Genomic DNA, 14,494 nt, shown 5'->3' on the forward strand with positions numbered 1-14,494 from the left:
ACACCACAGCTTACAGCAATGCCACATCCTTAACCCATGGTGCGAGGCCAGGGATCAAACCTGTGACCTCATGGATGCTAGTCAGATTCGTTTCCGCTGAGCCATGACTGGAACTCCTTTTTTTGCCTTTTTAGGGCCGAATCTGCCGCATGTGGAAGTTCCCAGACTAGGGGTTGTATCGGAGCTGCAGCTGCCAGCCTATGCCACAGCCATAGTAATTTGGGATCCAAGCCTGCGACCTACACTGCAGATTGGGCCATGGGGCAGTGCCCGATCCTTAACCCACTGAGCAGGGCAGGGATCGACTCTACATCCTCATGGATACTAGTTGGGTTTATTACAGATGAGCCACAACGGGAACTCCCAAAGTTGCAGCAATCTGATGTTACAAAAGTCTAGTATTATTATTAGACTTAGTAAGTCTTATTATTACTTATACTTTATATATATTTATCACTATTAGACTTTTAAAGTCATTATTATTTATAGACTGACTTCTTATTGCTATCCTAATCAAGCAGGCTTTGACTGAAATAGGCCAAGAGGTTAGTGGTAAAGATGGCAGGCGTGGAAGTTCCTGCTGTGGTGTGGTGGGTTAATGATCCGGCTTGTCTCTGTGGAGATGCCAGTTTGATCCCTGGCCCAGCTCAATGGGTTAAGGATCCAGTATTGTTGTAACTGTGGTGTAGGTCACAGCTCTGGCTCAGAGTTGATTCCTGGCCCAGGAACTTCCATATGCCACGGGTGTGGCCAAAAAAGAAAAAACCAAAAAGTGGGCAGGCTTTGAAGTCAAACAAAACTGGGCTGAAAACCCCAGCTCTGGGTACATATTAGTAGTGTGACTATAAGCAATTGACTTTGCCTTTTAGAGGTTTCCTCATCTGTAAAACGAGGATACCAAACTTTCATCCTCAGGTTATTGTGAAGACCGAGAGTCCTCATTTATTTTTTTATTTTATTTTATTTTATTTTTTTTTGTCTTTTTGCCTTTTCCAGGGCCGCTCCTGTGGCATATGGAGGTTCCCAGGCTAGGGGTCGAATTAGAGCTGTAGCCACTGGCCTATGCCAGAGCCACAGCAACGTGGGATCCGAGCTGCATCTGCAACCTACACCGCAGCTCATGGCAACGCCGGATCGTTAACCCACTGAGCAAGGGCAGGGACCGAACCCGCAACCTCATGGTTCCTAGTCGGATTCGTTAACCACTGCGCCATGACGGGAACTCCGAGAGTCCTCATTTAAAAGCACTTAATCCAGTGCCTGACACATAGTAAAATCTCAAAAGAAAGAGTTGACTCTTAAGACCAGAGCACATAGTAGGTCCACCTCACCTAAAGCTGCCTTGATTAATGTCTTTCCTACAACCCTGATGATTTCCTTCATTGTACTGCCAGTAATTAACTTCTTTATTTATTGGCTCTCTTCCCACGAGAATGTAGAATGTGAGCCCCATTAGACAGGGGCAGAGTCTCATTTACGGCTGGACATCCAGGACCAAGCACAGAGCCTGGCATGTATTTGTGAGATGGAGGGGTGAATGAATGGTGGACACCTAGTCTTGTAAGTATTAAATGAAGACACAGTTAATCCATATCTTTCTTTTTATTCCATCCATAGTCCCAAATAATTGCATTAGAATTGCTCTGCAATCCTCTTCGTCGTTAACAATTTCTTTTGCCTACTGCTCTAAGCCCTTCTGAGATCATCAAAAGCATGGGGCTGAATTCTTGCTGGAGATGATGGATTGTGGGACATCAGCCTTATCCCTGGCACGTAGTAAGGAGGGAGGAATTTTCCCCCTCCTCCCACTTGCTCTGTTTATTATTCATTACAGGGTATAGAGGGTGAAGGCGACAAAGGGGCTGGGGAAAGGCGACATGGCTGGGGAAAATCTGGGGATTTATAAAGTCTTTGTGAATGTCTTCTTTTTTCTTGGATTTGGTTTTGACTGGGACTCTGCCTGCTTCCAATGCCACCACTAAACAGGACTTTACAAGGTCAGTCAAATTCTCTGAAGATTCTGTGTCTCAAGTGATCCCAGCCTCCTCTGTATTCCCCAGGTACCTAAGAGGACACAGTGGTTGTGAGGGGGGATTATCAGGGTGTTAGAAAGGGCCATTGCTGTAATAATAAGATGCCCTGACCGAGGGGCTTGTCCATCACCTCTGCAAGAGGTGGATCAACACCCTCGATCCTCACTGCATCAGAGTTCCTGGTCCTGTGTGGGAAAGGGTGACCTGAAGGTGGGGCCTTTCATAGATCCAGAACCAAGGTGGCCCCAACAATTAAGCAGAGAGGGCCAGCCGGCCATCCCATCTGATACTCTGAGATCCCAGGAGAATGGTCCAGTCTTCTTTTTGGATGTCCTCTGAATCCCTCACTGCTGAGCCTGAAGGCTCCACCTGGCTCCTCTGGCCTCAGGAGAATGCAGTCACGAGCTGACTTCTGGGAGGGTTGTCCTGTCCTGCACTGAGCGTGTCCCAGGCTTCTTGCCTTCTGCCCACCTTGCTATCCCTCACAGGGCCTGGCCACCCAATAGACCGTGTGCAGATAGGTAAGGCCAGGCTACCCTCTAGGGGTCAGTACCGACACTCATCAGCGAAAGGGGGCGGAGGTACAGGTCTTCGGAGCTGGTGAGAGGGTCAAGGCCACTCTCTCTCCTCCAGGGAGTGAATGATTTCTGATGTGGCTTGTTTAAACCTGTGAAAGAGGCCTCATCAGGAATCAGAGCAGTATAGCTCTCTGGAAGCTGGTCCCTGGGTGATTTTCCCGTCTGCCTCTGTCTCAGTGATTGAGGACCTCGGGAACTCTTCTTTTCCATCAGGCCCAAGGCAGCTCAGGTGCTTCTTCCAGCGGGCCAGGCGGTGGTGGGCGGAGGAGCGGATCTCCCCACTCCGCAGGGCGTAGATGATGGGGTTGACCATGGAGTTGACAAGGCAGAGCAAGGAGCAGAAGGCAAAGACCTTCCTGACTTGCTCACTTAGAGGGGAGGCCAGGCTATAAACCATGAGGGTCAGTGCCGGGAGCCAGCAGATGAAGAGCACAGCCAGCAGCACCCCCAGGGTCTTGGCCAGCCACACATCCAGCCTCATCCGGGCCATTCCTGGCACTTGCCTGTTGTGGTGCTCAGCCAAGCTGGCTACATGCTGATGGGCCTTCCAGAGGACATGCCCATAAGTGTAGATGATGCCAGAGAAGAGGACGGCAATGAGCAGGAGCCAGCCCAGCAGATAGTCATTGGGAAGCAGGGGGAAGAGCTCAGAGCAGGGCCTGGGACAGCAAGTCCATCCCATGAGAGGCAGGTAGGAGACCAATGCCGAGAGGGCCCACATGATGCCCAGGGCCACCAGTGCCCTCCTGCGGGTGAGCAGGGCTTTGTATGTAGGTGGGTAGCACAGACAGAGGTAGCGGTCAATGGCTGTCAGCAGCAGGCTGCCTACGGAGGCCGTGAAGGTCATAGTCACACTGCCGATCTTCAGCAGGAAGACAGCTTTGGAATCCACACCATGGAAGACGTGGAAATTTACAAAGCTGCAGGCAAAGACCACACTGGCCAGAAAGTCAGCCCCAGCCAAGCTGCTGATGAACAGGTAAGAGGGCTTCCTGCGGAGCCGGTGTGAGGACAGGATCAGGTAGAGCACGACCAGGTTCTCCAGGGCGCTGAGCAGGCCCAGAGGGGTGCACAGCACCGCAATGGCGATCTTTTGGGAACTGCTCAGGACCATGTAGTCCTTCAGGGGGTTGAAATCCAAGTCGTCCCTGGAGCCGTTGGCTGCCTCTATCTTCCAGCATATCTCCATGGAGTGGGACCTTCAGCTTCTGCGGGACTTGCCAAGAAGCCTTTGCTGTAGTACAATGAGGAGAGGAAATGAGTGTTTTTCAATCAGCGCCATCGTGACCTCACACGAACACTGACTTTAGCCAAACCCTTGACCTCTGCAGATGGATCACATGTGGAAATAGCGATTTGTATTTGTTGCTCTATATTTTACCCCTTTTTCATCCTGGGGGGGGGGTACTAGGTCTGCCTTAGGAGAGGTATACGGGAATTCAAGAAGGGGAAAGTGGCCTGCAAACCATATGATCTTACTTATTTGTGGAACTGAAAATTAATCCAGGGGGTCCCTGGTGGCTCAATGGGTTAAGGATCCAGTGTTGCCACTGCTGTGGCTTGGGTCACTGCTGTGTGCAGGTTTGATCCCTGGCCTGGAATTTCCACATGTCATTGGCTGCCCCCCTCCAAAAAAAAAAAATTAATTCGTAGATACAGAGAACAAATTGGAAGTTGCCAGAGGCAGAGGTTTGGGGGCGGGTCAAATGGGTGAAGGTAGTCAAAAGCACAAATTTCCAGTTATAAAGTAAGTCTTGGGGATGTATTACAACGTGGTGACTATAGTTAATAATATTGTAGTGCATATTTCAAGGTTGCTAAGAGAATAGATTTTAAAAGTTCTCATCATAAGAAAAAAATTTGCAACTACATGTGGTAACATATATTAACTAGATCTATCATGGAGACCATTCCACAAAATGTACAAATATTAAAGCATTCTGTTGTACACCTGAAACCAATATAATGTTATATGTCGATTACACTTCAACGAGATAGGAAAATTTTATTATTTTAAAAATATTTATTTATTCATTTATTTATTTATCTGTCTTTTTGTCCTTTTAGGGCCGTACCTGCAGCATAGGGAGGTTCCCAGGCTAGGGGTTGAATCAGGGCTACAGCTGCCAGCCTGCCCCACAGCCACAGCAACGCCAGATCCGAGTTGCATCTGCAACCTACACCACAGCTCATGGCAATGCCAGACGTTTAACCCACTGAGCGAAGCCAGGGATTGAGCCTGAAACCTCATGATTCCTAGTCGGATTCTTTCTGCTGCACCACTATGAGAACTCCAATAAAATAGGAAAATGTTAAAAAGAGAAGTGACCTGCAAGCTTTTTGGCTAAAAAAAAAAAAAAAAAAGACTACACCCAAGATTTCTCTTCAAAAATAGAGAAATCTCCAAGGGTCAAAAATCAAGAGGAGAAGTTCTCAGCAGGTTAAGGATCTGGCATTGTCACTGCTGTGACACTGGTTACTGCTGTGGCAAGGGTTTGATCCCTGTCCAGGGAACTTCCACAGGCCACACATGCAAAAAACAAAATAAAACAAAAACCAAAAGGAAATTAAATGGACTCCAGAGTGATAAGATGGAGAGTTTTTTTGTTTTGTTTTGTTTGCTAGTTTTTTTAAGTGAGCAATATTTTGGTTTCACATCAGTAGATATGTCAGATAAAATATAGGAATCCAGATAAATTTGAATGTCAGATAGTGAATCTTTTTTTCTTTTCCTTTTTGGACACCCTGTGGCATATGGAGTTCCTGGGCCAGGGATCAGATCCGAGCCATAGTTGCAACCTATGCCACAGCTGTGGCAACACTGGATCCTTAACTCATTGTGCCAGGCGGGGGATTGAACCGTGTCCCAGTGCTCCAGAGATGCTGCTGATCCTGTTGTGCCACCGCAGGAACTCCTAAATTATTTTTTAGTATAAATATGTCTTAAATATTGAGAAAAACAGGGCACCCAGACATTATATGGGACATTATTAGAAAGCGGTCTCCAGATTTCTCTAGAGGGATGTACTCTCTATCCAGGTCGCACAAGATTTCTGCATATAAAAGCCCATGGAATTTGCGTTCATGATGCAAAATTACAAAATGCACAAGGAAACAGGAACAAGAGTTAGCAGAAATGTCAGAAAGAAGAATTAGACTTCTAAGAACTTCACGTTAAAAAAAAAAAGAACTTCACATAACTCGGGTTTATGTTATAAAATGTGTTTAATAGGATTAAACAAGGAATCAAAAACATGATTACTTAAGAAGAGACTAGGCAGATCTGAAAAAGAATGAGGTAGAATCTCTGGAAGTGAAAAGTGAAGTCACTGAAAAACAGAAAGCTTTAAAGATAGGTTAAAGAGTAGAAAAGACTAGTTAAAAGTTTTGATCTGGAGTTCCTGTTGTGGCTCAGTGGAATGAATCCGACTAGAAACTGTGAGGTTGCGTGTTCGATCCCTGGCCTTGCTCAGGTGGGTTAAGGATCTGGCATTGCCATGAGCTGTGGTTAGGTCGCAGATGCAGCTCGGATCCTGTGTTGCTGTGGCTGTGGCTAGGTCGGCAGCTGTAGCTCTGATTGGACCCCTAGCCTGGGACTCTCCATATGCCGAGGGAGAGGCCATAAAAAAGGCAAAAAAAAAAAAAAAAAAAAAAAAGTTTGGCTCTGAGTAAACGTCTCAAATCGCAGTACAAGGAGATAGATAGTTGGGAAATATGAAAGATAGGTTAAGAGACATGAAGGATTGAAAGAAAAAGATTAAAATATATCTAACTGAAGTTTTGGAAGAGAAGAATAGAATCAGTGGTAGGCACTGGGATGCTGTATTCAAAGATAGTGGAGAATTGCTATAGAGTCTCCTGGACATGACTCCTTAGATAGAAAAATCACAATGAACTTCAAGCAGAAGTTTTTTTAACGGCAGTACAGTGGATTTAGTGTTCTAGACAGCAAAGCGATTCAGTTATACACTTTGCTGTACATCAGACATTAACACAGCCTTGTAAAATACATGTTTAAAAATGAAGAAAAGGGATTTAGTTATATACATGTATACAAATTTTTTTATTTTATATTTTTATTTTCAACTTTTTATTTTTATTTTTTTTGTCTTTTTTGGGCCACACCCGTGGTGTGTGGAAGTTTCCAGCTAGGGGTCGAATTGGAGCTACAGTTGCTGGCCTATGCCACAGCCACGACAAGGCCAGATCCAAGCCGCCTCTTTGACCTACACCAGAGCTCACAGCAATGCCAGATCCTTAACCCGCTGAGTGAGGTCAAGGATTGAATCCGGATCCTCCTGGATACTAGTTGGGCTTGTTACTGCTGAGCCACAATGGGAACTCCTATGCTTTTTCATTATAGATTACTACAAGATATTGAATATAGTTCCCTGTGCTATACAGTAGGTCTTTGTTGTTTACCTATTTTTTTTTTTTGGCCTTTTTTTTTTTTTTGCCTTTTCTAGGGCTGCTCCCACGGCATATGGAGATTCCCAGGCTAGGTGTCGAATCCAAGCTGTAGCCACCGGCCTACACCAGAGCCACAGCAACACCAGATCTGAGCTGCATCTGTGACCTAAACCACAGCTCATGGCAATGCCAGATCCTTAATCCACTGATCAAGGCCAGGGATCGAACCCACAACCTCAAGGTTCCTAGTCAGATTCATTAACCACTGGGCCACGAGGGGAACTCCTGTTTATCCATTTTTGTACATAGTAGTGTTGTTGAGCAGAATTTTAAAAACAAATTCCGCATTCACATATATCATAATAAAACGTCAGATTACCAAAAGGCAAAGAGAAAAAAATTAAAAATGATCAGAAAGAAAAGAGACAAAACCTGCAAAGGAATCACAATGGATATTAAAGGTGGATTTGCCAATAGCAATAATACTATCCAGAAGATAGAGGGGAACATCTAAACTATCATGTGAAATAAAGAAATACAAATAGAATTGTCCACTAACAGACCTTCACTAAAGGAACATCTAAAGGATATGCCACCAGAAGGAGGAAATTCTTTATAGTGGGAAGAACAAAAAGGCAAGAAGACGTTATGAACAAATAAGTTGATAAATATATAAGTGAATAAAAACCAATGTCTGGGAGTTCCTGCTGGGCTCAGTGGGTTAAGAATTCAACTGCAGCAGCTTGGGTCGCTGTGGAGGCATGGGTTTGATCCCTGGTCTGGCACAGTGGGTTAAAGCATCCGGTATTGCCACAGCTATGGTGTAGGTTGCAGCTGTGGCTCAGTTTCAATCCCTGGCCTGGGAACTCCATATGCCACAAGTGTGGCCATTAAAAAAAAAAAGAAAAAAAAAAACCCAAAAAACAAAACAAACAAAAAAAACCACACAAATATCTATAGCAATGATAATAATAATAATAATAATGACAGAGATTGATATGGAGGGTATGAAACAAAGTGGAAGTAAAGTTGTGAGTGACAGTAGCAAAGCCAAGAGGGATGAATAGAATTGAAACTTTATTTAGGAAGCGAGTAAAGGTGTTGATCTACTGTAGGCTCTTTTAAAAGTCAGGCATCGTTTCACATTTGGTTTACTGCAATAGCTTCCTAACTGACTCTCTGCTTTTACCTAGGTCCATCTTTAGTCTAATTTCAACACAACAGCCAGGGCGATCCTTTTAAACCGTGTCAGATTGTTCCCTGGTGGCCCGTGGGTTAAAGATCTGGCATTGTTACTGCTGTGACTTGGGTCATTGCTATGGTGCAGGTTTGATCCGAGGAATTTCCATATGCCTCAGGCGTGGCCAAAATAAAATAAAATCAGTGTCAGATCATACCACTCCTCTGTCCCAAACCCCCCATGGCACCCATTCTATTCAGCATAAAAGCCAAAGTACTTACAGTGGCCCAGAAGGCTATGTGTGTTCTGGCCCTATTAACTTTCTGACTTCCCTACTAACCATGCTTTCTTTGGTCAACTAGCTTTAGCCACACTGGCTTACTAAAGGGTGTGTCCTCCCACCACAGGACCTTTGCACTAGCTGTTCCCTGTGCCTGAATACTCTTTTCCAGGCTTGGCTCAATCTCACCTTCTTCAAGTTGTGGCTCCAATTTTGCCTTTTCAACGACATCTACTCTATCTTCCTATTTAAAATTGAAACTCACCCTACCCTCCTGCTCATCTGGTCCCCTTTACTCTTCTCTATATTTTATTTTTTCCATATCACTTATCACCTTCTAACATATAGTTTATCCTACATAATTTACCTTTATTGCTTATTGTCTATTCCACTAGAATTTAAATTCCATAAAGTCAAGGAAGTGACTACTTTGTTCACTGATATAACGGCTTAGAATAATTTCTGGTCCATAGTAGGTACTCAATAAATATTTGTGGAATTGAAATGAAATCCAATAGTGAGTGATTCTTTAGCATGCCTCTCTCAGAAGTTAATAGATTAAGCAGACAATATACTAATTGATAGGCTATGTCAGATTTGAACACGCAATTAATGAGCTCGATCTAATAGTCATAGAGGGAACTCAGCACCCAATAAGGAGAGAATACTCATGTTTTCAAGCAAATGCAGACATTTACCCAAATGGGTCTAGTCTTAGGTGAAAGTAAATTACAACAAATCTTAGAGTTTCCATCGTGGCTCAGTGGAAACAAATCTGACTAGCATCCATGAGAACATAGGTTTGACCCCTGCCTCACTCAGTGGGTTAAGGATCTGGCATTGCCATGAGTTGTGGTGTAGGATCTCGTGTAGCTATAGCTGTGGCATAGGCTGGCAGCTACAGCTCTGATTCGACCCCTAGCTTGGGAACCTCCATATGCCATGGGTGCAGCCCTAAAACACACACACACACACACACACACACAATTCTTAGATAATCTGTAACATACAAACCTATGTTCTCAGATCATGGTGCAATTTTTTTTAGAAATCAAGAACTTAAACGATATAATTAACAAACTTCATAGGTATAAAGCTTCTGGATCAAAAAAATCATAAAGGAAATTAGAAAATACTTAGTATTGTAACATATTAATATTCGTGGGATGCATCTAAGTGGTGCTGAAAGGGAACTTTATAGCCCCACATGCTCATATTATACAAAAGAAAAAAGACTAATGAGCTAAATATGCAACTCATGAAATTAGAAAAAGAGCAACAGCAAAAATACAAAGAAGGGAGTTCCTGTCATGGCTCAGTGATAATGAACCCACTAGTATCCATGAGGACACAGGTTCGATCCTTGGCCTCACTCAGTGGATTAAGGATCCAGTGTTGCCACAAGCTGTACGTCGGTCACAGATGCAGCTCAAATCTGGGATCTGATATTGCTATGGCTGTGGCGTAGGCCAGCGGCTGCAGCTCAGATTCAATCCCTAGTGGGAACTTTCATATGCTTCCGGTGTGGCCCTAAAAAGACTACATAAATACACACACACACAAATACTAAATATATATATATATATATATATATATACACACAATTTCACCACAGCAGAAATTGATAATGTGGAAAAACAATAGAGAATAAAAAGCCCTGACAAAGACCGAAACTAGTTCTTTGAAAAGATAATAAAACAGAAAAACCTCAAGCAAGATCACTTGAGAAAAAAGAGAGAAACCACAAATAAGAAAAAAACATCAGGCATAAAAGAGAAATGGTCACCAATCTTTTGAAAAGATGTGTAACCTCAATAGCATCCGCAGAAAGGCAAGTTTCACTTCCGTCACGTGTGCAAAAAAATAAATCCGACAATATGGCGTATAGGAGAAGGTGCAGCTCGAGAATGCCCAGCGCTGTGATGGGGTGTAAGCTGGTGCAAACACTTTAGAGAGCAGTTCGGCAAAATCTAGTGAAGGCAAAGCTCTAACCCTGCCCTTGTAGGCACCCATTCCCCTCCTGAGAATGTGCCAGGGGAGACACATACGAGGGTGTTCATTTCAGTATTTTTGAAATGGAGAAAAGTCCAACTGGAAACTGTGTGAAGAAATTATAAGACGTCTGTACAAAGAAATACACAAAGCAGTAAAACATGAACCAGAACTCTATGTATCCACAAGAATACAGCTTAACAATACAATGTTGAGCCAAAAATCCAACTCCTTAGGAGAAGGTAGAGGATTTACAAAATAGATAAAGCGGGGAGAACTTGCTGACAGTGGCAGGGGAATGAGAGACATAGGAAGGAGGGCAGAATGTCTCCCAGATTACACCAGAAAGCAATGCCTTGCCTGAGGCAAAGGGAAAAAAATGTGCTCCACGAAGTAGACATTTCCAAGTATTCTTCTGTGGCTTTTTTTTTTTTCCTCTCAAAACATTAAACATTAAAACACCAAAAAGTAGTTACTATTGAAAAATGGAAAAGTAGGTACATTAAAATTCACAGCAGTATATTATAAGGTTTCAACGTTTTATTTATACTCAAACATAATTTATTTATTATAATTTTGGGGCATCCATTTAAACTTTGTGCCCATGGAGAGGGCCTCACTCTCCTCACCCTATGTCTGGTCCTGCTAGAGGGTCTCAGAGAGTGGGATTTGGGATAAGGTGGCTTCCCAAGCAGTGGTTTCCTGATGTGTCTTTGTGAGAAGACCTTCACTGCATTTTCTTTTCTTCTTCTCTTTTTTAATGGCTGCACTTGCAGCATATGGAAGTTCCTGGGCCATGGATTAAATTCGAGCTGACACCTATGCCAGGGCTGTAACAATGCCACATCCTTTAACCCACTGCACAGGCCCAGGACCGATCAGTGCCTCCAAAGGGACCCGAGCTGCTGCAGTCGGACTCTTAACCCACTGTGCTGCAATGGGAACTCTCACTGCATTTTCAAATCTCCCCTGAAAATAACCTCCAGGATGGATGTGCTCATGCTTAGTTTATGTAGGAAGAAGGCTTAGGAATGATAAGCTCTCTGGGCTCCCTCTACTCAGTTTCCTTATCTAGAAAATGGGGAGAGGAATTCCCATTATAGCTTAAGAACCTGACGCTATCTCTCTGAGAATGCAGCTTCCATCCCTGGCTTTGCTCAGTGGGTTAAGGATCTAGCATTGCCGCAGCTGTGGCATAGGGCACAGATGTGGCTTGGATCCTGGTTGCCATGGCCGTGGCATTTCCATTCAACTGATAGCTTGGAACTTCCAAATGCTGCAGGTGTGGCTGTAAAAAGAAAAAAAAAAAAAAAAAAGAAAATGGAGATGATGATGGTAAACTACTGTTACAGGTAATTCATGTTATGAGAATTAAGTGAATTTGTATATAAAATATATTTAGAAGAGAGCTCAACACTGGGGCGTACTGTTCTGAATTAGGAACTTGCTCCAGGATGACTTAGTTATTCAGGTGTGAGGACTGGGGTTCAACTCCAGTTCTGTCTATACCTACATCATCAGCACGGTTTGTCTGAATGGAGATGTGCCTTAGGTGTAAAACACACACCAGATTTCAGAGCCAGTATGGAAGAAAGCAGGTAGGATACCTCATCAATAATTTTTTATACCGTTCCCCAGTTGAAATGACATATTGGGCTAAAGAAACATTTATTTTGCCTGTTGCTTCTTTCTTTTTTTTTAATTACTTAATGAATTTTATTGCATTTATAGGTGTACAACAATCATCACAACCAAATGGCTTTTTTTTTTTTTTAATGTGGCTACTAGAATGTTGTAAATGACAGTGGCTTATGAGACAGTGCTAGCCCACCCCACAGAGGTCTACTATCTGTTGACAACAAGGTCAGAAGTATGTCTTTGCAGCCGCTGCAGGCAGCCCCAGTCTGGCTGGCCCGGGTGCTTCATCATTCCTAAAATAGTTCTGATTTCTTGCACCTTTGCCCCAGGGTTCCTTTCCTTGGCTTCACCCTTTTCCTTGGACCTATCTTTCGCCCAGCGAGCCTTCCCAAAGTCACACACCATGCTCCCAGCCTTACTCTGTATGTCCTCTAATGAGTTCTGCCTTAGTCTTTTCTCCAACCAGACTCACATTTGTATGAAATGTAACCTCTACAAAATATTTTTCTCAGCTACAGCATAACGTAATTCATACAACCTCTGATATAAGAAATACGAAAAACACAATCTTCATTATGGTGCTGGTTACATAAGTGGGCGAATTTGTCAAAGGGTATTGTAGCACACCCTTCAAATGGATACATTTTATTGTTATGTAAATAATGCCTCAATAAAGTTGATTTAAAAGTTTTTTTGTTTTTTTTTTTTTTTTGTCTTTTCTAGGGTCGCACCCTCAGCATATGGAGGTTCCCAGGCTAGGGGTCTAATCAGAGCTATAGCCACCAGCTTACGCCAGAGCCACAGCAACGCAGGATCCGAGCCGGGTCTGCGACATACACCACAGCTTTCGGCAGCACCGGATCCTTAACCCAAGGAGCCACGACGGGAACTCCCAAAAGATAATTTTTTTAAAAAAGGGTTATTGTTATTTCATAGATAATGGAGGCTCAGAGATGTTAAACTCCTGGGAGGAGGCCACACAGCCTGTCAAGTTTGGGGACTGCACCTGCATTATTTCTGGGTCTTCAGTGCCTTGCACAATGCCTGCTACAGAGTTGACGCCTGAAAACCATTTAATGCACAGGGAACTATATTCAGTATCTTAGGATAGACCACGATGGAAGGTAATATAAGAAAGGGAATGTGTGTGTGTGTGTGTGTGTGTGTGTGTGTGTGTGTGTATCTGAGTCACTAGAAATTGGCACAACATTGTAAATCAGTTATACTTTAAAGAAAAATAAAAAATGAAAAAATAAAAAACTGCGTAATGAATGAAACCCCTTTGGATGGAAAGGGACTTTCTCCAATAGAGTATATCCCAAGGAGGAGTGTGAGGGGGAGGGGAACTTGTGTAGATTCAAATCCTAGCTTGGTGACTTTATGCACGATAACCACTGTCTCGGTTTTCCCATTTCCCATCTGTAAAACGGGTTTTTTTTTTTTTTAAGAAAAGTAAATTAATAGAACACAGGGAAGTACTTGTTATTGTTACTATTATTATTATTAGGAGCCTCTTCAAATGGGGTTAATTTACCTGATTGCTGAGGCTGTTAAGAATAATACGCCTGGTATATTATAAGAACTTATTGCATGGCAGCCCTTATAATACAGAGTTTTTCAGATTTTTAAAAGAGCAGAATGCTTTTTTTTTTTTTCTTTTTAGGGCTGTACCCATGGCATATGGAAATTCCCAGGCTAGGGGAACTACAGATATAGCTGCCGGTCTACACCACAGCCATGGCAACAAGGGGTCTGAGCTGCATCTGCTCATGGCAGCCCCCCGGATCCTGAATGCCTGATCCCCAACCCACTGAGCAAGGCCAGGGATCGGACCTGCATCCTCATGTATACTAGTCGGATTTGTTTCCGCTGCACCAGAATGCTTTTTACCACTGATGGAAGCGCCTCTTCATAAATCAGGTAACATCTGAGTTCATGTCATCTATGTCCTTTCTTCTGAGCAGCCCAGTTTCCTCTGCAGAGTCCTCAGGCCCCACAGAAAAGATTTAAAATCTCTCATCCAATCTAGCTCTATCATTTTACCATCAAGTAAACAAATCAGCAGCAGAGCTGGACCTAGATTTCACATTCCGCAAACCACAATCCAAACATTTGTGCTGAAGTGTAGAGTGACTCTATCCTGAAAAGTTGAAAAGGGGTGTTTCCCTGAGACAGGTACCCTTTGCTGCATGCTGTCAAGGTCACCCCTGAGTGAGAGAGGAAGCGGTGTCAGCCCAGTTCTCAGCCCTGAACACAAATGAGTAGCAGAAAGTGTGAAGCCTGTCCCAGCTCCCACGTTCCCCACCCTGCTACTTCTTCCCTGCACCCCTGCAGCCCCAGTCCCATCGCCCTCCAACTCTCTTCCCATAATTCCCTGAGGAAA

The 14,494-nt window shown here is 43.7% G+C and overlaps 1 protein-coding gene across 3 annotated transcripts in view; it reads right to left on the bottom strand.

Annotated features, from left to right (window-relative positions):
• Positions 1-1,587: 1,587 nt before the first annotated feature.
• CNR2 (cannabinoid receptor 2) overlaps positions 1,588-14,494 on the bottom strand; it is a 32,981-nt gene continuing 20,074 nt past the window's right edge. For all 3 annotated transcript variants that reach the window (XM_021095532.2, XM_021095531.2, XM_021095530.2), the window contains exon 2: positions 1,588-3,845. In XM_021095532.2, coding sequence (XP_020951191.1) covers positions 2,718-3,800 — 1,083 coding nt within the window. In that variant the 5' untranslated portion in view covers positions 3,801-3,845 and the 3' untranslated portion in view covers positions 1,588-2,717. The remainder of the gene's footprint in view (positions 3,846-14,494) is intronic.

The sequence above is a fragment of the Sus scrofa genome, chromosome 6 (genome assembly GCF_054392235.1).
Source record: "Sus scrofa isolate SSC_HxYL_T2T_F1_AM1 chromosome 6, Sscrofa_HxYL_maternal_Yorkshire_Landrace_v2.0, whole genome shotgun sequence".
Taxonomy (NCBI): Eukaryota; Metazoa; Chordata; class Mammalia; order Artiodactyla; family Suidae; genus Sus; species Sus scrofa.